The sequence below is a fragment of the Scatophagus argus genome, chromosome 1 (genome assembly GCF_020382885.2).
Source record: "Scatophagus argus isolate fScaArg1 chromosome 1, fScaArg1.pri, whole genome shotgun sequence".
Classification (NCBI taxonomy): Eukaryota; Metazoa; Chordata; class Actinopteri; family Scatophagidae; genus Scatophagus; species Scatophagus argus.
The window spans coordinates 12557257-12584788 of NC_058493.1; the positions used below are offsets into that span (position 1 = coordinate 12557257).

The 27532-nt window shown below is 40.0% G+C and overlaps 1 protein-coding gene across 1 annotated transcript in view; it reads right to left on the bottom strand.

Moving 5' to 3' along the window:
* The window catches only part of smyd3 (SET and MYND domain containing 3), a 65929-nt gene that overhangs the window by 25393 nt on the left and 13004 nt on the right, over nt 1–27532 (bottom strand). The window contains exons 2-5 of the mRNA XM_046383833.1: nt 23050–23113; nt 22852–22959; nt 22378–22435; nt 22010–22164 (exon numbers count right to left, since the gene is read on the bottom strand). Of these exons, the coding sequence (XP_046239789.1) occupies nt 22010–22164; nt 22378–22435; nt 22852–22959; nt 23050–23113 (385 nt within the window). The remainder of the gene's footprint in view (nt 1–22009; nt 22165–22377; nt 22436–22851; nt 22960–23049; nt 23114–27532) is intronic.

Genomic DNA, 27532 nt, shown 5'->3' on the forward strand with positions numbered 1-27532 from the left:
GGCTGCATGCACAACTTTCCTCTCACTGTTAAGACATCCTTTTCATCCTTAGCTCCGAGTGAACGTAAAGGTAATGTCACTCATTAGTGCCAGGCAGTTGAATGTTGTGCTGGATTAGATTGTGTTTGATTTACAAAATACAATTTATGTTTAACAGAAGGAGAAGCTATTTGTGAGTCTAAATTCACTTAGCCACCCATTTATCAGAAATGCAAACTCTCTAATTACAGAAGATTAATGTTGTTAAACTTCCATCTTGAAAGTTGATTAACTAAACATTCAACACTCATTTATACAACCCAATATCACAAATTACAGTTTACAGTTTTAGAGCAACATCCTGTCCTCAGACCCTTGACATGAGCAAAGAACAATCAGCAAGAGCAACATGTCCCAGAAGGACAGGCATGCAATAGATGTTGTGTACAGAATAGATGAAGAAAAACAAAACGGTTTGTGACAAAGTGTCACAAAGAGACAGATATATGTATCTGAAGTATTTGGAACATTTATCATACAGGGGTTTATTTCAGGATGAGGTTAATATTTTCAGGTTTTCTAAAAGTGATTTATATTTAATTGCTCCTCAGTCGACTTTCCTCTGTTGAAGCTGGTGTGAAATGACTCTCATTGTCGGATGTCTGACCGACATGCGCTGGCCCCAGGAGACTCTCACGGATGTCAGCAGAGGACTGCGTTCAGGCCATCGGCTGTATGCCTTACAGAGAAAGCCCCAAGGCGTAAGAACAGTGACAGTGAGGGCAAACATTGAACAGTTTGCGAGGGCAAACATATTAACACTTTGGTGGTTGCCAAGTAACTGGTGATCCGGCCCTCATCTATTTTCAGCAGAGCCTATCCTATTCAGATTTGTGGGGCGCTTGAGCAACTGCTGATGTCATCCCACATCACTTTAAACCTATGGGCTTGGTACACTGGCACAAATGTCCGACAACTTAACAGTTTTTCCTCAAAGTTGCCGTTGAAGCCGGCTGTTTACTTCCATCAGTCAATGCACAGTGAAATACCACAGAGCTTATGCTATGAGTGAAAACAACATTTGCTTTGGCTTTTTTCTGAACAGACCTTATCTGCCTTGTCAGGCAGGGCAGAAGTACAGAGTCTGGCAGCTACAGATTACTGCTTTGTGTTTTATGACACTCTGCTTCACACACTGATATATTAATGATATATGTTTTTACAATACTACATGGGATATCAGATACCTTTTAATACATACCGATGCTGATGCTGAGTTGACTATGTGGCATATTTTTACAGCTGTAGTTTGATTGGTTGTTTATTGATTGGTTGTTTATGGTCTTGGTATGCAGACTGACTGTACTGATGAGGAAAAAAAATCATCAATCTTTTAGCACATGACCAAACATTTCCTATAGAAAGAATTATGACTTCATTAGCACTGCAGACCTCTAGACTGTCTCTAGATAATCTAGTATCATTAGATGTTGAATGTTTTCACATACATGTAAAACTCTTCTATCAGTGGGTTTGATTCTCTTTCTCTCTCTCTCTCTCTCTCTCTCTCACACACACACACACACACACACACACAAAAAAAAATCCCTGGGGTTGTAAAACTAAACTACAACTATCTCAAAACTCCAGGATGACCATCAGGTTAAAGGTCAAATTGTTCATCCAATTATCTGAGCGTATGCCTTTGTGTGTGTGTGTGTGTGTGTGTGTGTGTGTGTGTGTGTGTGTGTGTTCAGGCATGTCCATATGCTTACACATAACAACCACACCGATACAAGCTTGTGGTTTTTTCCTGCATGTTTTGAGCACACCAGGTTGTAATGATAATGGTGTTTTTATGGAACAAATAGTGTTTAATCAATAGTTGTCCTAATGATTCCAGGATACCCATTACAGCTGTGTCTAAGAGAGTCATGATGGTGACCATCCAGTGTTTCGAGTAGTCAATGACTTCTAACTGTTCCTCCTTGAACGTGTCTCTTCAGATCGATTTCCTCTCTGTAGATGTTGTCATCTGCTTCATCTGTGTATGGATAAATAAAAATTGGGCTTTTTATGCATTACCTGTGTGCTTTTGATAATGATCCTTGTTTTTTATCCTAAAATATCTTGCACACACACTACATCTGCTCTATTATGGATACAATAAATAAGCCATTGACAGAACAATGTCCTCTTAGACAACTAAAAGAGAAAAGGTCCATGCTTGGTGAGCGTGCTCCATCTCATACACTCACAAGATATCCATGTTTCTATGACTTTCTACTACACAGTACCTAAACCTTGTGTAATATTTTAACAGCTGCATACCACTAACCTTGAATGGGTATTATGTTGTCTGAAATTACAGTTAGTTGCTTGCTGTTTATTTGTCTGTTAAACTGCAATATGGGATGCTGCTGAGAGGTAGGGTGTCCTCTCTAATGAACAAGCTGAGATTGCATTGCTACTTGCTGATACCAAATCCAGTACTTTAGACATTATCAGAGGCATTTCTGATGGTATCAGTATTGGCCCAATCCCAAAATCTGCCACGATTCACCAACCTGATGTGAGTAGCTTACGACTAGAAGCTGGCTGCAAAGACACAGAATTCTGACTTTTAAAACTTCAATTAAAAATTCCCAAAAGCTGATTTCCAGATACCAAGTTTTATATTTTCACTGTTAAAATATTAGTTTTGAGTATTTGTTCAATAACTTAAGTAATTAACTTGAACTTTATTCTGATTTCTGTGTGCTGTGACTTTTAGGTAAATTATATAACAAAAAAACCCCCCCAAAACATGGAATAATTTTTAGAAAGAACGAAAACGTTTTCATCTACAGCTCATTGTGACTACATATACTGTACTTACATGCTGTTTCTCTCTCTCTCACACACACACAAACACACACGCACGTGTGTGTCCTTCACAGAACAGAGACTCCTAATTTAACTTGAGTCATTAGCATAGAGACATGCAATCAATGAATTAGCATAATAGTGAATATGAATCAGCCTGTCCTGAAGAAAGGACAAATAAATCTCAAAATGAATCTCAAAAATATAATTTAACCATGAAATACACAACTTCAACACAATACAGTCCTGTTTTTTATGATAAAATGTAAACATCTTCTGAAACTCTTTCCTCCCTCTCACGATGTGTCTGTGTGTAAGCATACACTCCTCTTCACTGTGACCTTGTTCCCTTGTGTAGGCAGTATGTTTGCTCTTGTGGCTGCCATCCATAAGAGTCCATGCACCTTTCACATGCGAGTGCAAGAGTCTATGTGCTCGTGCATATGGATACCAGACCTACGCATTTCTGTGTGTGTGTGTGACATGTATGGTCTAATGTAATCTGCTTTTGGTTTAAAACGCCATGTTGCTTCTTATATCGATAAAGTAGAGCCTTGGGCTGTGTGTGTATGTTTGTGCAGCATGTGTATGTGTGTGTACACTATAGTGATAAAGTAGTGCCTGGGACAATGGAAATTACCCTCATCCATCTCCTATAGTACACACACACGTGCACACACACACACACACAAACACACACTCACGCACACAGTGACAGGCAGACTGAAGAGACGAGGAAACCCTGACATAACGGCATTCGCTGACTGGAGTACAGCACTTTGACAGATTCAGACAGAAAACAACAGAAAAACAATAAATTATACATAAATAAAGGTGGTGTGAACAAATACAACAAGAATTAACTTAGGAAAGAAATTAGGCTAAGAAGTTTTGACAATTTATAGAACTGTTCAAGCACTTTCAACGTTCATCATTATGTGTTCAAAAAAACTTGAATGCAGCATAAGCTGTTGCAATTGTGACTTGAGCAGTGTAGAACAAGAACCAATATTTCTGAAGGTAATAGGCAAAAGATTTTTCCAAAACAACTGTTTTATATCATTACACAAGTTATTGGAAAAATTGTTGTTTGGTCACATTTTCGAAAGAGAAGGAACGCTTGTCACAGAATACAAGGTAACATCTTCAAATATCTAATATAAGATGCAGTGTTTGACTAAAGAGGAAAACAAAAACCTCAAATATTCTCCTCTAATTATTGAACTCTAATAAAAAGTACGTGAACCTAAATTATCAAAGCAAACACAATACCAACCTGCTGTGAGTGACACTAAAATACAAACATAAGAGGAGTTGCTGACACAACATTATTTAGTGAACTCTTCCTTTAAGCTATAAAATAGCTTAAGAGGGCTAACATTTTTAAAAGTTACAGTTCAACAAATTATTTTAAACTGTCCTAAAATTGTCCACAAATTCAGTGAAATACTTCTGCTGTTTACTTCACATATGACCTATAAGACTGGTCCCTAGTTTTCAGCTAACATAGAGCCTTTATGATTGTGTAACCAAGGAGCTAAGCAACAGTTCATTATTCATTCACTGTGTATATTCTACAGAAATGCTGCCCCATTCATAATTCATGTTATTCAATAATTCATTTATTTATTCCCACTTATTTATTAAACTCCACAGAACAAATACAACAAATAGAGCTAACCTCTCACAGATTGTTACCCTGGAAGAGAGAGAGAGAGAGAGAGAGAGAGAGAGAGAGAGAGAGAGAGAGAGAGAGCCATGTCAGCACAAAACACATACACACACACACACACACACACACACAAACACTTGAAGGTAGTTAATTAGTGAAACTCCATGGATGATATTTTTGTCTCAGGAACAAATCATGAGCCCCAGGGGCAGAGAAGAGTCAGGGAATAACAGAGAATATTACAAAAAGAAAGCTGAGGAGAAAGGAGGAGAAAGCAAGGACGGATGATGACAGAGAGCAGAGAGAAAACAGATGTAGACCAAGACAAACAAAAAGGGATCAGGAATGAAGGGTGCCTGAAGAGCAGGAAAAGCACAATAAACAAGAAGAGAAAAAGAGGGAGGAAGGTTACAGAAGCAGGAAATGATAGGCACTGAATATCGTTGTTGTCATTGCTGACTTTTTTGGCATTTTAATCAATATTTTGTTAGTTAGTGTAAATATATGAATAATGACGGTATGAAAACTGCATCACAGTGGGTCATCGAAAAGATTTACACTGTACACATCTGGTTCAATGTCAATGTTCTCTTTCTTTGAAGCCTGACTTTAGCAAATGTTTATTCTACTCACACACACACACACACACACACACTTGTCCCAAGTGGGTTTTTGGGTTTTCAGTGTCTCTCAAAGCTGTACAATCTGCTATTAAAAGAATGTACAATTTCCAAATTTGGAATTAAAATGAACCAGGTTTTATTTGTCTGTGACATTTGAAACAACACATGTAGAGACACACAAACACATGATCACACCTGTGTCTGTGCTGTTGTAGACTGGAAGACATGTCCAAGGGTTTAACTGTGGACTAACAAACACACACCTCTTCAATGATCTTGATTTCTTTAAGCCTGCAATTCTGAGTGACAGAATTGAGAAACAAAATAATTTGAAGTATGCTGGACAAACAAGCTACAACATCTCTATTAACGAGACAGAAACAAGATGGGTGGAATCTACCAACTACACCCTGAAGAAATAGAGTGTGTAATCCTAAAAAGAATCACCAGTGCTGGCAAACTTTACAAACTGAAAATACAATACCTGCTCAGGCCGCATATCAACAAATAAGATCTCCCTCTCCTCCACACTGGTTTATGTTTTATGAGTCTATCCCTCAGCGAAGGTGTCATTACACCAGGAGATGAAGGAGAAGGAGCACAGAATGTCAGGATATAGAGGCTGAGAAACAGGGAGTGAAAGGGGAAAGACAAAGAGGGAATCAAAGCATGAACACACACACACACACACACACACACACACACAAAGTCTCAGGTTGAAGTCAACAACAGCAGGTGACTGTCTGGAGGCTAGCTTCTACCAGCAGCTTCAAACAGCATGATGGAAATGTGACAAATACACACATACACACACACATGCACACATACATACACACACACACAGTCATTCCTGCAGGGAGGGTCAGGTCCATACTTCTTGCTTGCTAGTCGGACAAATAACCCTTCAGTCTCAACATCACAGAGTCGCAGCTTCCATCCTCTTCCAGAAGATTGGACTATACATCTCTCTCTCAATCCCTCTCTGCTGCCCTCCTCATCATCATGAAAGTACTACCAGTTGGTTGAAGCTTTTATCCGGAACAAAGCCCTCAAAGTGCTCACATGGAGAAAGCGAGGTCTAGTCAATAGGAAATTAAAGTCAATTGGTTACTCCAGCACAGAGAAGAGAGATCTTGGGAATACCAGATCAGCATAAGATCAACCAGTGTGTGTGTGTGTGTGTGTGTGGGTGCATGTGTGTGTGTTTGTGTAGCACAGTGTAGTGGAAGTGCATTTTGTCTGCTCGGTGAAGCTCACACACACACCAGCTGTACATGATCCTGAGATAGCTGCACTGCTAATTCTTTCATCACTGGGACTGTGTGTGTGTGTGTGTGTGTGTGTGTGTGTGTGTGTGTGTGTGAGCATCTTTCTGATTTATTGATTCATGGATCCCCTAAAGGAATGGGATATTAATGTTGACCTCTATCTTGAGAGGGGACAGGGAAAAGAGTGAAAAATAGTGCAAAGATGATGAAGGCATGTAGATACTATATACATCCACACAATAAGATATTCAGTTTACTACGGGGGCTAAAATTCAAATACAGATCATGTGGACAGTTAGAAAACAGAAATGGTGCTGCACACAATGGAAGATCAGGGCTTTATTGCCATTACCAACAACACCACAACCGTCCACATTTCATCAAGCTTATGTCTCAGCCACAAGACAACACAGAATGGATGGAGCCAATAAACAAAGGAGGGAGAATAAGAGATAAGCCAGCTTTATTAACGCTTATATTTTGTGCAATGCTTGTGTTTCCAGCTTCACAAATACAAATGAGAAGGAGGGAGATTTGATACATATGGAGTGAGAGAGGAGAGGAGAGGGCATTTGTGTGAAAACAAAATTTTATATTAAGAGCGCACATGTACTGGAACAAATGTTGAATACTAAAGTAGAAAAAATAACCATCACATTGGAAAAAAAAACCCCACTTCAGAATAACAGGGTTAAGAAAATGTCTCTACTGTATTCTGCCTCTGTAGGATCATACATATTAACGGCACCTGAAGAAAAATATACATGAAGCTGGAAAGAGAAGGCAGAATGAAAAGTGATGAGAGAAGTGGTGGTAGATAAAAGGTATGAGAGCTACAATTTTAAATGCACTGCACAAGTGTACAAGCACAAGTATACGTTAAAAAATAAATCTGATTCACATTCCTAACCTCTTCTGTGTTATCTCTACTTCATCCCCTTCTGTGTCTCCTCCTTCCACTCCCATTCCTCTCCCTCTCCTCTGCTCTCCTTCGTCAGCTCATTGGCCATTCCTTCAGAGAGGTGCAGGCCCACAGCGAGCGCACCATCTGAGGGTATAACCACGATATGATGAAAGGATGAGGGAGTAAAGAGGAGGTGGGGGGGTGACGGGCTGAAGGCAGGAAAAAGGGTGTGGTGAGCAGAGATTGTGATGTGGAATAACAGATCAAAAACCTGTAATCTCTAAAATGTCAGCTATCTGCGGGTGGGGGAGACTCACCCACAGACAGAGACATTTTCATACTGAACCGTACGTTTATAACGTTTTTAATGAAGCTCAGGCCTACAGACATTTCAGTGAGCCAAATCACAAAGATGATTGTCTGCATGCAAAATAACAGGCATTGATTTGACAGAACTTGGGGGACTGATGCATCTCTCCACACCATTCCAATGTTTTGGAGATGACCTTGATTGGCCTGAGCAGGGGTTGCCCTGGTTGTTTCCCTGTCTGTTACAGCTGAAAATAGGATGCTACAATTTCCGGTCAACAAGCATATTTAGTTGGTGACTGGCCCACAGGGGAGTGTATCATTTATGGGGGATTTCTCATCTAATGTTGCCTGTTATTTTCTTCCTTCCTTCTCCTTTACCTATCTTTTACCTCATCCTCCTCTTCTCCATGCCCCGTGCTTCTTTCTCACCCCTGGCACAAATAGTCTGTGTTCCCTCACCTGTGAAACTAGGTGATGTCCTTGACGTCCAAGGACAACAAGGCGCTCTGTGTGAGTGTTCTATACAAATGAGAACATTATGGGAAATAACATATATAACGCACCTTTATATCCATCTGTCATGTCACTCACACCCACTCAGATCGGTCAGTCAACATCAGTGAGATGGCCGTTATGAGACACTTGCTCCTGTGTGTTCAAACTGGACCACATGTAGCCTGAAGCTAATGATATTTACACGACTGATGAATGCACCTGAATACTCACAACAAGCGATTCAATATAACTGATGTGTGTGTGGGCATACACACTCAGACACACACACACACACACACACACACACACACACACACATGCACAGCTTGCCTGTAGGGCTGACCATTCATCAACTCATCTCCTCCTTGAATCACAAAGTGAGGACTGGTGCATCAGTGCACATTATATACAAGATAGAACTCTTCACTTTAATAAAAAGAAATACTGGACGTGAAAGGTGTTCATTGTCATAACATTAGAAAGATCATTATTTATCATTTCATTTTACAAAGGAGGTTACTGGTGCATTTGTTTTTAACACGGCTCCTGCCATACTCATATTTTTTTCTCCATTTGCAGGTTTATCTAAAAGTGATGACTTTAATTTGGAAAGCACAGACTGAGATAACAGGGTGTAAGCAGACATGGGCAACAGATGACATCTACACTGCATGGCCCCCAGCAGCCTCGTAGCGAGCCCAGTCTACACTGTGTTAATTGTAAAAATATCCAAGCAATGAGCAACTAAGTCCGGCTATGCTATTCAGTTAAAATACAGTCAAATAATTGAATCAAACATCAAATACCTTTAAGGACAAAAAAGCTGCATTAAAAGTCACAAAATACATTTTCATACCAATAAACCTGCAGTTATTTATGAAAGCATGTCATATGGGATTCTCTCTCTCTCTCACACACACACACACACACAGCAGACACAGGGGGTTCGCAGTAGGAGTCAATTAAAGGAGCTCCCCATTGTAATTACACTATGTTAGATACACTGGCCCACTGGGATACAAGCATTTGTTTGTCCTTCCTCTTCCTGTCATCTTCCCCTCCCACTTCTTCACTCTCTTCATTTCCACCTTGGGGTATTTCCAAGTGAGGGGCTCATTAATTCCTAAATCTCTCCTTTTCGGTGAGGTAAAAAAAAATACAATTATTGAATGCACAACAGAAAGGAAAAAAATCCCCAAAGTGCACTCATTTTTGAGGACAGAGGACCAACCAGAGGAGTTAATTTTAGTAATTAATTCTGTTTACCAATTGCAGTTATCATTTGAGCCCTGAAACACAAAGGAGGAAAAAAAAAACCTGCTTAAGGCCCTAACCATGTGCCTCCTTTACATCCACCTGTCTCCACCCATTCATCTCTTCCCTTTATTTCCTGTCTGCTTTGGGTCAAAAAAAACTGCTGACACATCTAAACCTGCTCTGCCTGATTCAATCAATACAAAAACACTATCTCACACCAACACACACACACACACACACACAGGGGAACACATGGACACTTGCTCAGAAGTGCTGATTGACTGCAGTTTTTAGGTGTAGGCTTTGGTATCCCAGAAGCAAGTCAGGACAAAACCTGAAGCCCCTCACTCTTATGGCACCAATTTATTCAGTTTTGTGTCTAATGTCGCATTACGTTGTTTGTTTCAGAATTTCAGGTGCACACATGCGGCCTTTCACAAAATGAAATGAGAAAGTTGCCAGCTTGTGGATGATCTAAAGGAGCCACATGAGTTTAATTTTGAACTGCAGTATGACATGCAGCGAAGGGCTGGAATTGCACCCATCCTGTTGTCGCAAGAATTTGGCCTTACGACAACAGGATGGGCAGGCACTCTACCAGGTGAGCTAGCAGGTGACCCTGTACTTCATTTTGACTGTTAAATATTGACTGCTGAAATACAATTAATCTGTGTGCAGACTTGTAGTGTTTTTAACCTTCACCAGGTGAGTTTGGTGCTACTATTTTAACACACACAATAATGTACAGTCATATAATACTGTAGACAAACCTGTATGGACACAGATACAGTTTCATTTACACACAATACATGTGTAAATGCTTTTTATAATTCAAGACAGAATTACAAAAAGCTGTATGGGAAAACAACATGTTTACTCAGATGAAAAATGCACATAACATGGATTTCAGACAATTCTTTAACTTAGAACTGCAATGATTTTTTTTTACCCATCAGTCTTCCATAAAAGCTGAAACATGATATCAATAATATAATTTGAGTGTTGCGCTTATATTTTAAGAATGGCTTCTAACTCATTATTCCACCAATAATATGACTGCATTGAGCTGCGTTATATTCAACAACTGCAAGTCCCACGAGCCTCTGTCATAATCTCATGAGAGCTAGTGGTTACTGAACAGTAAAAAATAATTAAATCTCTGTGAAAACCGTGCATGCTGAATCAAGTAGGAGAGGAGAGGAGAGCACAGGAGAGGAAGCTAGTGAGGATAGTGAGCAGTAAGGAAGACAAATTGTTGGACATTACAGAAAATGGCAAACGTGTGCAGATTCCACACTGAGGCTGACCAAGTGTTTGTGTGTGTGTGTGTTTTCTCTCTCTTGTTCTCTTCATATTAATTAACTATGCATCCATCTTTCAGAATTATCAAAAGCTGACATGTTCCTTCTACTGTACAATAGGAACAAAAACTAAAAATTTCATTTGGGGAATAGCCTGACATTTCGAGACATACATTTATTCCAATACATGAGAAGATCGAAAAGACTCTCTAGCAGAACATGTAGCTAAAGCCAGCTGCTGGTTAGCTTAGCTTAGCATTAAGAGTGGAAACAGAGAGAAAGAGCTGGCTAGGCTGAGTCCCAGGACAACAAAATCCATCGTCCAGCATGTGTAAAGCTAAGTAGTTAACATGTTTTAACAGGAGTGCAATGACTTCCTGGAGTGTTGCAGTGAGTGAGTTCAGGAAGTCATTGCTCTCACCTGAGAAATAGTCTGGCATATAACTCCCTTGTAAAATCAAAACAATCAAAACTGTTACCCTCCCTTGTACAAACAAGATATAATATACAACTAAATGAGCTTTAGAGTTGGTGGTCATTTTGTTCTGACAGAGCCAGGCTAGCTGATAGTACACGCATCAAAGTGGTATCAATCTTTTCATTTTCAAGTCACTTCATTGACACAAAAGTGAAAAATAAAAAAAAAACAAAAAAAACAACAAACCCAAAATGTCAAATTATTCCCTTAATAAAGTGTGAATTCAACAGTCATTCTGCGATGAGCAGCAGCAGTCACAACTGACAATTAAACACAGTTGCTTTATAATTTCCAAAAAAAAAGTCAGCTGTCAGTCAGCTATAGGGGGTGCAAGCATATGGAAGAGCTTGGCTTTGAAGGATTTCTCTCAGAAGGTCCATAAAGCTTTCTAGCAGAAACTCCCTTCTGTCAGAGAGCACATCGTATAAAGACTGACACAGACAGAGAAATCAGCACAGTGCTGTGGGCGAGTGGGTCGTACTTTTCACCCAGGAGACCAGTTTGTGTCCTGTGACCAGCTGTGTCTTTATTTTATTCTTTTAAATTTTTCAGTCATTGTTTATGCACCAAAGGAAAACATCATGGTCTGTGCACTACAAAGATAACTTCTCCCATGTGCAGATATGATGATGTGATGATATGAAGTTTCATTTTAGTTTTTGTTTCTGTGTGTAGGCAGCAGGTAAATGAGACAATGGAGAGAATAAAGAGAATGTGTGTGCTTATATGTATGTGTGTGTGTGTGTGTGTGTGTGTGTGTGTGTGTGTGTGCATCCACAGACACACAGTCTTATTTGTGTTCCTGATGAGCTGCTGATGTTTAACAAGAGGAAGAACAGCATGGATGCCCATTAAAAAGAGAGAGAGAACAGAAAACAGAGCTACAAAATGCAGCTGAGCTGTCAACTCTGCAGCCACTGCGGGCAACAATTCAGTGTACGTAAAACACCAGGAGACACATGTTTATTCTCTGGTCCCCAACTCTAAAAATAATCCTCTACATAATGAAGTGTGGCAAATAGGCTTTTGGGGTTTCCAAGATTTGTAAGCACATTTGCACTTTAAAAGATGGCGAAAACACAAATGTCACAAACATACACAGACAACATGAAAGTTGGTGAGGTGTTTCTCACTGAACTGAGGGTTTATTATTTGGCTGTGGTTTAAGGGGAGACAGAGAGAGGAAGATGAGAGACAGATGAGAGGGAGAACGAGGGAATGAACCCAGAGGAAACTCATTTATATTCAGGATGGAAATAAAAGGACTGATGGTTAAGCATTCTTCAGCTGGGTACTTCACAGGCTTCAGTGTCTTTGTTTCACAAGACACCCTTCATGGAAGCTTTACATAACTTGTTTATGACCCCCACAGACCGACAGGAGAACAGGGAGAGAGGACAGGTGGGTGAGTGATTGCATACGTGAACATGGAGAAATTTACAGCACTGAGGCACTGAAACTTGCAGCCAAGGCCTACACTGTAATGTTACATTTCAACGAGCCTCATGAACCAAAACTCTGATTTATCATAAGACACTTTTGTGTTCAGCACTTTTGAGACTGATGCTGTGCTCTGACCTCACCGTGGAGGGAAAAAACTAATTTTCGTCTATATAGAATCACATTACTTCTGTTGCTATTAGTCCAGGATGATATGATATGATTTGACGTTTCTGATAGCAGTATTATTTAATAGAGTATATTTAGCTAATATGAGGAGAAATTTTAAGCTATTAAGTGCTATTAAGTGCAGTGATGGCTAACTTTGTTTCTAATTATCTTATGTGTACATTGTGCAGAGAAATAATTTGTAACAGGATGTATACATGCATGCACACGCACACACACACATACACGCACACGCATTTCTGAATGTATTAAAGAGAGATTTATCTTGAGACATAATTAACATTAACATTTGAAGCAAGTATGCCATCTTTTTTTCATTTCTTTTCATAAGGGTCAGATTTCATGGGAAATTTTCTTAATTTGAGCTCATGAGATGAAATACACATCAAGCTTATTTTCCAAACTGGAAGATGTCCAGCAGTGATATTAGCTCAGACCCGGCAAAAACCAGTGGGACCCAGTTACACCCATCTACTGTCCGGAGAAGTCTGGCCATAAGACAGAAGATAAGTGGTTAGTGCTCCAAGATGTTTGGAACAACCTACCAGCCGAGTTCCTTCAAAAACTGTGTGCAAATGCCCCTAGAAGAATTGATGCTGTTTTGAAGGCAAAGGGTGGTCACTCCAAATATTGATTTAATTTTAGATTTCTCTTCTGTTTATTCACTGCATTTTATTGAATGATGAAAACAAACTATTAACATTTCCATTTTCCTTTCCATATTCTTAGTTTACAGCATTTTTTCACACCTGCCTAAAACTTTTGCACAGTACTAAGTAAGACATATCCACACATATCTTTAACAGAACATAAATGCCAAAACACACCCATGCAGAAACAACATTAGCTAACACTGAAAACATAAGCTGTGACATATAACAAAAATGTGCTGCTATCAGTGGCAGGTTTGCCATCTGGAGCACCTGAACTGTTCCCAAAGGGCCAGTTGAACTGTTATGAAAAGATTAAAAAAATGTCTCATGCTGTCTGATCTCACATTAATCTGGCCTTCCAACTCCAGACAGGTGTGTTTGTGCGTCTATGGCAGGGATATAAATTCATTACATCTCAGTTTATGCCTCATCCAGACTGTTTTCCTTCTGGAAATACCAGAGTTGCAGTTACAAATAATTACAATTTAAGTAAACAATATAAAACAGAATAAGGGCACAGAGAGAATCTGTATATTGGAAATATGTATAGGAACAAAACGCATACTGCAATACAGTCTTGTAAATGCTTTAAGAAAACACTATATCCCTAAACATTAGGGATGCACAATATTGGATTTTTGACGCTATCAGTACACTACAGTATATTTTCCAACTCAACTCAACTTTGGTTGATTGCAGATGCTGATGATCAAGTCTCTCCAGTAGGAATCCCCTGGGCAGATGCTTAAATACAAAGCATCAAAATACACACCATGTGAAAAATAAGCAAATTATTTTGCCATCAGTTTGAAAGCATCATCTTTCATTAATGTGACTTGATATAAATCCGATAAAGAAGTCAGAGAGGTGTTATCTGTTGCAGAGCTTTTATAATAGATCCAAGTTATGATTTCCATCTCTCTCCCTGTGCCATCGTACTTTAATACTGTAAGTTGCGTTTGCATTGGGCAACAGGACAGGAATGTGTCAGAGATTGGCTTGTTTGGCTGGATTGGCTATGTCATATAAACTTGTATTTCTTTGGCCTTTAGATATCTGTCTCATTAATATTCAAGGTGTCAAATGTGAAAGAAACAATGGGTATAATTCCTATAATGTTTGCAGTGGAGCAGGTAATGTGGGTATTCATTCACTGATAACCTGAGCCTTTATTAAACTCTCAGCCTTTAATTGTCCTGTTTGAGAGTCTGGATTAAAGGATCATGAGGACAAGTGCTGAAAACCTACAGGGATGAATAACGACAAACTAATACAGCAGGTGAGTGACCAAGCCACCACATGCATGATTACACTGTCCTCACTGCTGAACTCTCAGTCAAAATACAGAATCATATCGTTTAATTTTACACTGGAGATTCAACATGGTGCAGGGTGCAGCTGCAATGCTGGGACTTAAATCCACAATGTGGTTCACAAAGTCAGGAGTCACATTGGTATCCACTATACAGTCACAGTAAATCTATGCCATGTTTAAATTTTATCGCAAAGCTGAGCAGCTACAGAATTTTGTTAAGGGTCAGGAGAAGGTTCATGATCCCATGTTGAAATACACGGGCAGACCATCAGACTCATAATTCCTTTATTTATCCCCGAGGTTAAATTCTTACAAGAGGGACACACTCTTTCCCAGGTCATAGAGTCACTGTGATATGCAATACTGAGCGATAAACCTGACTTCTCACTTTATGGAACATCCCTCTGGAGGACATTTAGGAAATCAGACAAAACACACAAACAGTCACACTTTGGTGTGTTATCAGCCTCTGAACCAGAAAGACCAGTAATTACTGTAAACGTTGGAGCGACAGAGGAGAGAGGAGAGAGACTGCGAGGGAGGATAAAGGAGACGGAAGAGATAATGGCTGTCACAGCTGGAGCCAAAAGCTGTTCATTAAGCCAACCCCACCCCCAACTCACACACACACATTAAATCATAGTAACATACGTACACATGCCTATCTCCCACAACATACTGCTGCTCAAGTCACTTTGCAGAATTAAATGACACATCCAGATTTCTATTCAAAATTATTCAAATTTCAGTCGCTCCTCCTCCAATCACTTCTTAATTTGTCTTTCAATTTTCTTGCCATTTTTTCCTGACATCACTCCATTCCTGTCACCTCCTCAATTTCTCTTCTCTCTCTCCATTTTGATTTTTAAACCCCTGTCATTCCCTCTTGATTGTTTCCATCTCTTTCAGCTCCTTCCTCACCCTCTCCCTTCTTTCTATCTGCAGTCTTCCTCCCTTCTCTTCCCCTCTCTTTTACTCCACCCCTCAATTTTCCAGCCTTCTTTCCACTTCCCTTTCTTCCCCTCCTGCCTTTCACATCTCCCCATGAGCCCACACACATGCAGCCAATCTAAGTCAATTAAACAAATGGTTTTTATTCTCTCTTCCTATTATACTGTCTGCGAATGCATTCATGATGGACTTAAAGTCATTACACTAAGCTGTGTGTATGTGTGTGTGAGAGATTTTGCAAATTCTAAGCTAATTAGGTAGTGCCCATGGCGCTGCCAGCTACAGTGGCAGGCCAGGGAAATGAGAGAAGGTTAACATACTAACATACATTCAAGGATTACTGTGCATACAGAGAAACACATGTACACGAGGACATAGGAACATGTAAGAGGGTGAAACATGCATTGTTTTCAAAATTTTTCCTTTATTAAATTCTTCACTTATGTTAAACTATCTGTTCCTTCTTCTTTCATTGACCTCTTCCTTCCTTCCTTCCTTCCTCCCTCCTCTCCTTTATTCATAGAAAAAGTTAGTTGTACTTCTGCATATGATTTACTTTTTCGCACGCAAGTTTGGAGAGTGATGGCTTTTCCATTTATTAAGATGAGCTAGTTTGACGGTGTCGGCATCCCATTTAGCTGCTCAACAGATGGCCAATAAATATAAAGGAAAGCCATGAGAATAAATTACTCCCACACACAAACGAGAAGTTGCACTCGCACATCTACAACACACATCTGCACACACCTACACATCGACAGACAAGTTACATTACGACAAGCCCGACACACACAAGCACACACAAAACTATAACAACCAAAAAATGAGAGTCGGAAAATTACACACGCACACACTCCCTCTCTCATTTCTGTTCATGTAATTGAAGCCAAACAGTTTTCAGCAGGGGTGTAAATTTATTGGGTCCATACTCACACATGACATAAGGTACGTGTGTGTGTGTGTGTGTGTGTGTGTGTGTGTGTGTGTGTGTGTGTGTGTGTGTGTGAGCAGCATGTGATGAATCGTCTCTATACATCCCTAATAAACAATACAACATACTTTTCCATAGGGAGTCACACTGCTTCCAGCGTGGTCCGATGAGAAGTTTGTGTGTGTGCGTGAGTGTGTTTCCCCAAGAGCCCCACTTACCGCCTCACACACAGAGACCCATAAATACACCTACTTCAAACCTTTTATCGAGCAGAGTATGTACACCCTGTTCCGATCCTTCATCCACTTGTTCCCTCCTTTTCACCTTCTTCATTCTTCCTCTCATTCTTTTTGCTGCATCCCCTATTTCTCTGTTGTCACCAATTTTCCATCTTCATCTATTATTGTTCCACTACCCCTGTCTCCCTCACTCTCCCTCACTCTCCCTCTCTCTCTCTCTCCCTCTCTCTCTCTCTCTCTGTGATTTTGTCTTCTTTTTTCCTTTATAAGACTCTCTCCCTCTGAATCTTGTCATCCATTGTTGTCTTTTCCTCACTCTCCGCTTCCCTGCTGTCTGCTGCTTCGGTCGGTCAACTGTTTGTCTGGTTGTTTCTTCTCACATTTTGGATGCCTTCTTCATGGTTAACTTTTGGAAAAATCTTTTTGCATTTTCCTATGCTAATCCTGTCATTTCTCTCTTCTCCTTCTGTTCATCCTTCCATCCTGCATCTCGTCCCCTCATCTCCTTAGCTTTTCTGCTAAAAAAAAAAAAAATCATTGGTGTGGGAAGTTAAACTTGGACCGTTACATGTGGAGCCACTATTTTTACATTTAGCCTGCTTTACATATCATATGAGGAAATACAACAATTCAGTGTAATTAGGACTTCAAAAAGTTTCCATTGATGAATGTCTGCACTGAACAACTTTGGAACTCAACCCAGAATCTTACAAACTCAAAAAAGACTGCATTTCCTTCCTGAGATAAGACTCAACAGGACGTTTGTTGTACAGAATAATAGATTTTATTTTTTCCTGCACTGAAAGTGTTTTGTTTGATAACACGTTATCTGATAATGTACATGTCCTGGTGGATGCACATGCAGAAACCGCAATGAACACATTGTTGTACTGTAGATAAGGCATGTAATGTAGCTCATGTGGCTGAAGAATCATATTCTGTTATATGCTCAAGCTGCATATCTGAATATAATTATGTTGTCATTCTGTAGAACAGACCATCCACTCATATTTTTGTACCAAGGATGCTCACCAAAAATGTATGCAGGAGATTCCTACACTAAGAACTGTATGAAACAGCATATCACATCACCATAACGTTCTGGCAAAATAAGCTTTTTTTAATGTCAATAAAATTCATTAAACTGAGACTGTCACCAGCACATACTGTATGTTAAGGCTTTAAGGCTTGTGATTTTTCTGTAGCATTTTACACAATTCAAGATTTCAAAATTAAATTGCTGGCATTGGCCTGTTAGAAAACCAGGCCTGTGAGGTGTCTTCCAAAAGCTAAATATAACTCTCATATGAAAAGCTACAGTTTAAGAGACTTGGTCTCACAGCGAATGAGAAGAGGGAATGTCAGTACAGCAGAGAAGTGATAGTCAGGCAGCAGAGTGCAAATGAATGCAGCTGAGAGGATGAGAAGACAGAGAGGAGCAGTTTTAAGCAGACAGCAAAGGTTTGCGTCTGTATGTTTTATGGGGTAACATGTCGGGCATGTAAGAGGTGTGTATGAGAAACGGGTTCCAATACAAGGGCTGATGCAGCAGAATCAGAAGTTCACACACGCACACACACACACAAACACACACAATGCGAAGCATACGCGTAAAGACAATTTGAATAAAAAATATAAAACAGACAGACAAAGACACACATATGTTGGGAAAGATCCACAATACACGTAGGTATAGTAAAAATGTAAAAAATACAGTGTAAAAGAATATAACTGTATACAAATACGCTGCACAAAGATACGCACATACACACAAAGTCAAGAGAGAGGAAGTTGCTTGAGGGAGGCAATAAAATGTGCCACGGCCAATTCTCATCTGTCACTGCTTATTGCACTCACACACACACACACACACACACACACACACACACACACACACACCCACACACACAACCCACAAAAGGCCAGAACCTGGTGTAGGCACACACACATCCTACTATGTATATCACACAGCTCACAGCACACAGGAATACACACACACACACACAGCGCATTACAAATACAGCACATAATACTCAGAAAACGCACACACTCTCTCCCTCTCTCATTTCTTCTCTTGGGTATATTAAGAGCAGTAATGATGCTGTGGCATTACTTCATTGTGTGTGTCAGTGTACATGAACACACATGTTTGCGTAACACTATTAGTGCGCTGTGGAGGGAGTAGCCATTAGCATAAAGGATGGTTTTATTGCACAAAACACTCCCCGCTGTAAAAAAAAACTAGACCCCTAACACACACACACACACACACACACACAGAGCTATAGACATACACTCACAGTGCAAAGTAATGACCTATTTTGTTAAGCACAATGAACATCCTAAGTACACAATAATAAACTCCTCATTTGTTATGTACTTGAGCCATTAAAGAGAGAGAACATAAGGGAGAGTGAGGAGAAAAATAAGGGAAGAAGAGAAAGGGCTGCACACCCACAGAAGAATAATGAGGAGAGACACAAAAAAGATGCAAGAACAGACAGAAGCACAGATGTAGAGAGGACAGAGAGACACAGGGACAGTTAAAGGACACGAGAGAGCAAACAGGAGAGACAAAGAGAAAACAATACAAGTCTAAAAAAGCAGAGAAGATGTCTGAGAAAAAAATACTGAGAGAAAGTGAAATGAAGGACTTCACCACTCCTTCATACTGACAGCACAAGATTCTGTCCATGCAATCACAGTGCCCCCTACTGGCAGCCTACAGAACACCTTAGTGGATACTGGCAAAATCATACATCACACAGGGCGGAGGTTCGCTCCATTTTTGTTACGTTTTATTTTACACTGTGTTGTGTCTGTCTCTACACTGCCCATGTGAAGTGATCAGAGCTTAGGATGAGTGCATATGCCTCAAAAGAAGATATGCCTCAAATACAAGTCTGAAGAAAACAAGTTCACGAAAAGGTTTCGAGTGACAAGCTTCAATTGTAAACACACATGCATACATACATCAAAAATAAAGGGTTTCAGTGTCATAAAAGACAGTGTTATGCGGGTTTCTTCTTCAAGTTGTTCCAACAATCACATAACAGAAGCTTCCAGTGAGGGGACTGATTCATAGCTCAGCTGAATTATAGCATCTAGGCACATACAGATGTACACATGGACAACATGAAAATATAATGTCTCCAGCCACAGCTGTCGCCAGCGTGGAGGCATAAAATCAAGACAGTGAGAGATATCATGAAATGTCATGAAAATAAGAAAGTCAGGGAGGATGAGAAAGCAACTTTGGGTGTGCCATTAGCTTCAGCACGGATTCAGAGTCACTACATTGTCCATACAGATTTTATCCACGAAGACAGACACACAGCAGTGAACTACTGAAGTCACTCTGCCAGTTGAAACTTTGAAGCTTCAGTAGTAAAGTACAGCCATCCCTTGTTCTTTCCTTCAGTTCTCTCTGTACTGCTCAGCTCCCAGCTCTGTATTTCTCATTCCCTTTGCTTTTGTTTTTGAAAGGTATCACCCAGCAACAAACTGACAAATGTATTTTTAGCGAGTATCTTTCATAAAGTTTCTAACTCAGTCCAAGTTCTGTTTACATTTCATGTTATGACACACTTTGACATTCCCCCTCTCTGTCTCTCCATCTCTAGGACTTCCTGACCTCACCTCTCTATGTTCCCCACTAGTTCTCTTACTTAGTCTTCCCTTCTTTCTTCTCCTCTTTAATCCACAAAGTGTTCGTTCTTCATCTTCAGCCGATTAAAGCAGCATTCCCAACGGAATATCGCACTGCATCTACTCAGCAGCTTTCCAGTTATCCCAGCTTTTCAATCAAATCCCCTGCGTGCGTGCGTAAACACACACACACACACACACACACACACACACAGATCCATATCTTATCAAAAATTACACTCTCTCACTCCACCTTCATACTTCTTAAGAAATTATGCAAAAATGTGGAAACAAATCATCCATACAGAAAAGTGTGTGTGTGTGTGTGTGTGTGTGTAAAACAACAAGGTGAAGAAAGAATGTACACTCACACCAGCAGCTCTGTGAGCCTCTAATGCTCATTGTAAACCAAGTTGTTAGCTCCATAGTTTGTGTTTTATCCACAGCAGTTGTGATGAAGCAAATGTAAAAATGTCAGTGGTTGCTATGGCAGCGGTTGCCATGCTAACTTGCCTGCAATGACAACATCAACATGCTGATGTTTAGCAGTTAATGTTAAGCGAGATGTTGTTATGTTGTAGGTGTCTGACCTTAAACCCAAGTATCAGTGAAATTTTGACGTGATGATGGTAGCTGAACAATCAGATGATAGCCAAAGTTATTATTATGCTTTCATCCTGTGGCTAACATCAACATCTGTGTGACATTTAAGGGCAATCGTCCAAACTGTTGCAAAGATATTTCACCACATCACTAGGTTTCATCCTCTGGGGACAATGAATATCTGGATTTACTCTGGATCAAAGTCATCATCAGTGAGGCTAAAAACACACCTCAGCATATTGAATTTGTTTTTCCGTCAACACCAAAACTTAACTCTGACATGTGGTTTTATGGGTGAGAATTTCTCATTTGAACTTTCATGTTTGTTTTATGGAAACACACTTAGCTCATTGGGCTGCTTTCAATTAATGCACCCGCATACTCATACAATTGTTGTGATAGGACAAACACAACACACGAAAGCACACACACACTTAAATTTAAATGCCTTGGAGCCATGGAGTCGCACAAGCTAACAGATAACAGAGATAGAGACGAACATATCCTTGCACACACACACACACACACACACACACAGGGATTTTGTGGTTAAAATGCTAGTGAAGGCAGCTGGTGTGTTTTAAGAGAGTAAGACCTGAGGTTGTTCTGGGAATACATACACCCCTACTCACACACACACACCTAATCACAGATGCTGGGAAGATCTTAGACATATGCTGGGGTCCATCCAAACGCAGCAGGGGATGCTAAAAGCAACAGCTGCTTTTGTCTGCTCTGTCTTTATGTGCAAAGGTAGGCATGATTGCACATATATACGTGTATATGTGTTCATGTGTGCACGAGTTTGCCATGGTGCTTATGTTTTTCCGCAGTATATACAAAATTCATATAGCAATACTACTGTGTGAAAATGCATTTTGCTGACCTTTGCAATAAGGCTGAGGGGTTCTCTGCAGGAAGGCGGCAGTGCTGGTGTCATTTGCTGTGCCAGGGCAGGTACCTCCTGTTGTAGGTACAGCTCTAACATGGATGCCAGCTGAGACAGACCTTGTTTCTTCTGCTCAGAGACAGAACTCAGGTCTGTAAAAAAAATATATAAAATGAAAAAAGTAATCTGTCCATCTCCGTAAGCTTCTGATACTGTGTGGAATAAGCTTTAGCTGGGACAGACAGAGAAAAACACTCATGACTTTATGTTCCCAGTGTGTCTGGACAGAGCCAAAATATGGTGGACAAAGCAACCCTTTCAATTGTTTACTGCACTGACAACAGACTCTTGGAGGAGACACTTACGTGATTCATGTTCCTCCAAAGTGTAGAGCTCCTCACAACTGTTCTTAGACAAACTTAACTAGAAGAAGAAAGAAGATGGAGGCATTAGCATAATGTTCTAGTTTTTGTGCTATTGCTGCTGTACATGTGGCACTCTCTGGAGGATTTTGTTGCTGTTGGATGGAGCCGTTGAAAAGGTGAATTTCTCGGGCACAAAGTAAAAGCAGCTTTGTTTTGTTCCTTGATGACAACAGATTATGCATCAGTTTTAGAGAGGATTTAATTAGTGCAACAGCAAAGGGAATTTTCCAAAAAAACAGTCAAAGTGCTTTTAATCTTTTAGTGGAAGTAAACAATTGGATTTTTTGAAAAATCAGAACATAGCAGGACAGCTCATCACAACAGACAGAAGAAAAGTGAACAGTGATATTTATTGCATCTTTCTTTGTGCATGTTATTTTGATACTCTAACAGTGAGAAAGTCCAGAAACATACCAAGGCAAAGATGAGTCTCGCAGCCAGACGGACTGAGTCAGTGGGAATTCTGGGTAGGAGGCTTTGCAGACATTTACACTCTCTCTTATGGCCAGACCAAGCTTGTCTCTGCATGAAAAGGGCATTTCAACAAACTGACGTTCACAAAAAGAGACACACAAATGAACACTCACACACACACACACATTTACATCATACCTGGCAAGTAGTATTGCAGAAGCGAGCCATCTTGCACTGAGAACACCTCAACAGGGTCTCCCGTCTGGTCAGGGGGAAAGAGAAAAGGGTGGGTTAATTTTACACTGACAGTTAACCGAGTTTCCACAAAGTAAGGTCTGTCATTTCAGCGCTAAAGGAAACAAAATGATTCAAAGGCTGATTCAATTTTATCAAAAAACTCTCAAGGCCAGAGGTGGAAAAGTATTACAGCTTTTCTCAAGAAGCGAACAACTCAGTGGACTGAAATGGGACCAGCACTTTAGATTTCTGATGTCAGACTTTCATTTCTGTTGCACCATGTGAGTGCGTGGATTTAAACTGTTTGACTCCACGTATAAAACAGCGATTGGTCATAGTTCACCGCTGGTCTTTTCATACAACTGAGGCAGAGAAAACAGAGGGTGAATTCAGGAAAAGGGTTGGAAATGGGCAGCAACCAGAATGCACTGCATTGCACTGGATTAATAAACGCTCCCCTTTGTGGCAGACGGATTGCGAGTTGGGCGGTGCTTTGGCTTGTCTGTAAACAATAAGGCAGCCAGCTGGTAATAAACTATCTGATATTACAGCTTAACAGTACACTAAAATATATTTCTTTAAACTTGTGAGGCAAGAAACATGCAATGCAGTAAAAGAATATTTGTTCAACATATACTACCCACATTACAAATTGGCAGTTTCTCTTTAAGCTGCTACCTCACCAAATGTAAGCACATATATCCATTCAAGTCTCCTTTATGCTCCTGCCACTGTCGTGACCTTTTCCCTTGTGACAACCTTATCTTATTCTTTTCTATTTGCAATATTAAGCTGACTGTGTGCATCCATTATCTCATCTCACCTCCCTACCGATCCTGTAGTCAGCTGTCTGAGAGCAACATTAGGTACACTCTTCTGATTGTCACAGCCTATTAGTATCACAGCAGTGACATGTGTCCGAGAGTCTGTGTGTGTTTGCTGTGCATGTCCACTTCTGGTGTTTTTATGTCTATGCGTGTGTTTCCCGCCGGCATGGTCTACTGTGTTTCTTAGAATGACACTGCTGTCCTTTTCAGTTTGCCTGTCAGTCTGATAACAAGCTGGAGAACATTGTCCGTCTGCTTCACACAGCCAATTACAGCCAGTAGAGAGGTTGTCACCAAAATACACACACCAAGATGTGAGCCACAGAGAGTCAGTGTGTTGGTGTATATTCCAATATGATCCATACAGATTGGATAAATAGCTGTTATTTTTACAAAATATATATATTTTAGCAAGGCTTACTGTTTGCAACTTGTTTCTAGCGCCCCCGAATGGCAAGAAATGCATTTAATTCTTTAATATATACATTTAAATCTGACAGAAGGACGAACAACTAAAAGAAATGGGGAGCAAGGAGGATGACATGATACAAATGTGAAATGAAAGCTGGGACACTGCTATTACATGGTCTGTGCCCACAAGACAAAGGCAAAGGCACTTTTTGAAGTGTTTAACTTTGAATCTCTCCTCTGCAACAACATATTGTTGGCTGGTGTGAGTGTGTAGCTCCATAATCTCATTTTAAATTGTTTTTCTAGGCTGCAGTGATTCACATCCTCCAAATGCTCAGTCTCACAATTTTGATTTCACCTTATTAAACATGCTCAAGTCTCTACAATTTCTGTGCACAAATATAAAGGACTGGCGACTTAGAATGCTTAGTACCTTGCATTCAGTTTTGTGTGTGTGAGTGTGTAAAAGATTTCTCTCTGCATTGCTAGTGTCATTCCAATATTACAGTTTAAGTATGGGGGAGTCAGGGTTAGCAGAGCTGCCCTAGGCTTGTCTGGCATGAGCTCCCATCTAGGAAGAAGTCACTCTTTGTGGTTTATCATAGGATGAGAGAGAGGGAGAGAAAATTATAGAATATTGCTAATTAAACCTGACAAACGATGGTATTATGAGCTTACACACACACACACACAAAATGAGGTAATGGAGAACATGCTATGATGGATGTAAATACATTAGCTTGGGGCTTATTGTGCTGAATATGGGACATTTGATTAGATTGAACACACTTATGAACACTGTAGATGACATTACAAGAACCTTAAAGGCAAAAGCAGACATATGATATGAACACACTCTCTCTCTCTCTCTCTCTCTCTCTCTCACACACACACACACACAGTATATGTTTCAGAGAAGACAGCTGCATGTTCACCTCAGTGACAGAAGTTAAGTGTTTCCTATAACCAGACTAGACTGTTGAATTTGGCTTGAGGCCTTCATAAACTTTGACAAGTTTCCAAAAAACACTCCACTTTTCTGTTCTCTCCTTCTCACCTTCATAGCATCTGTGATGTATAGCTCACCTCTCTATCTCGCTCCTCTTTTCCACCCTCACCTCTTACCTCTCCTCTTGTTAAGCCGCCGTGTCTTATTTTCGATGACCTTTCCAGTCTGAAACCCAGTGGTTAAATTTATTGCTCAACCGTGGGACAGAGGTTCATGAAAACACAGCTATTCTTGTCATGTTGAGACCCACCAGAGGCAGGGAAGCCACCCACAGCTTAAAAAAACACATGCCTGTAGTATGAGACATAAAGCACTAACAACAGATAGGAGTGGGCAAGACCTAAACAGAGCCAGTTCCTGTGCAGCTTCAACAGATGAACTGAGAACATAACTCAGGTCACATCAGGAGCTGCCAGCCACAGGAAGTCCATCCATCTTCTGTTAACCCAGACAGGGAGTCTAGTACTGAGCATGACCCTTTTTTCGGGGTCTTTGCTTGTTCCTTAAGCTTTGTGGGAAATGTTGCCCTACAGGAAGCAATAACATGCTAAAAGAGTTGTCATCATGTATATTCCCATGACTTTAAAAACTGGATGAATCCAAACAGAATGTCAAAATGTGCTGAAAAATGATTTCCACAATAAACGTGATTATTGTGAGATTTATTTGTATTACTTTGAAACATCAAGGAGCTCAACTTCTGTAATGATGCATGACTTTAACATGCACAAGCCTGTCTGCGGGGATCATGCTGAGGTAGCTGTAAGTAATGCGATGAAGCAAAAAGAAGCTCTTATACAGAGAGTGATCTTACACAGAAAATTCAGAGCAGAGAAATTACTAAAAGACATTTTAAGAGTGTGAAAATCAATTATTCTAATGGGTTAGTGGATACACGTAACAGTGAAAGCATGCAACAATCTTATGTGGTCAAAAACTCAGATAGCCTGTATGATCTGCACATCACTGGTAAGGAGAACAACAAGTTTCATTAAATTAAGATGATGGTCAGACAGATGGTCAATCTGATAATATATGTGATAATATATGTTTCAAAACTAAAGTCAGAGATAATGCAATACTTACACTGGGGACATCCCAGGCCATTACAGGCAATGTTTCAAATCAATGAGCAGCCTGTTTTCATAGCAGGAGGCACCACTTTTTGATAAAGTTAATGTGTTATCATTGCAAATAAAACACTGCGCTGCTACAGAGACGTCTTGGCCTCAATCATATTCTCCTGATGTTTGTTTGGTGCAGACCCCAGCAAAATCACATCACTATTTCATTTTTAGATTGGTTTTTTGTTTTCAGGAAAAATTAAATTGCAATAGCTGTGAAAATAATCACAAATAAGTATATGTATCAAAATGGAATATAAAAGCATACATACTATATTAAGAGTACCACTCTCAAGGCTTATAGTAATGAAATACAGATGCAACAGCTAAGTCTGTGTGAGGACAGACAGAAACCCAGACGGAATTTTATTCCAGTACTGTAATACATAGTTTCTAAGCCACATTAATGCACATTTGCTCAACTTCTGTTATGGTGACTGCCTCCAGACTGATAAGGTCTCTCCGCATTTACAAACTATCCACTCGAGCGCGCACACACACACATATGCATCACTGTACAGATATCGGTCACGTAATTCAGGTATTCCATCAGGGCTGCAGAATTCATATCTTGGCTACATAAAATTGAATATTTCCTTGTGGTAAGGCTTGTATGTATGTACACTCATGAAAACAAATATTTTGTTCTTATCTTTGCTCGCTGCAGCTGAGTGAATGGGACAGTGAAAATGTGTCACACTAATGCTTATTATTGGTTGAAATATCTTCAACCTGCAACATGATTTTGAAGCCATCTGAAATATTAAACTGTAGCTCCACAACAAGGACAAAACCATATTTTTATAGCAGCATCTTGTGGTTCAACAGTTCAGCCAGCTGTCCTTTCAACTGATTGCTTATGTTTTTGTCATTTGGACATATTTGCCTCAGGAAGAACACCCACACACTCTGTACATTTCAGACACATTATTTCTTGATTCGAACGCACAGAGGCGAATTTGCTCTGGCCTCTAGGCAATAACCAATAACTGCATACAGTATGATACACACGCTGACTGAACATAATCCAAATATAAATACGTACAATAACAAGAGCACAAGAAGGATCAAAA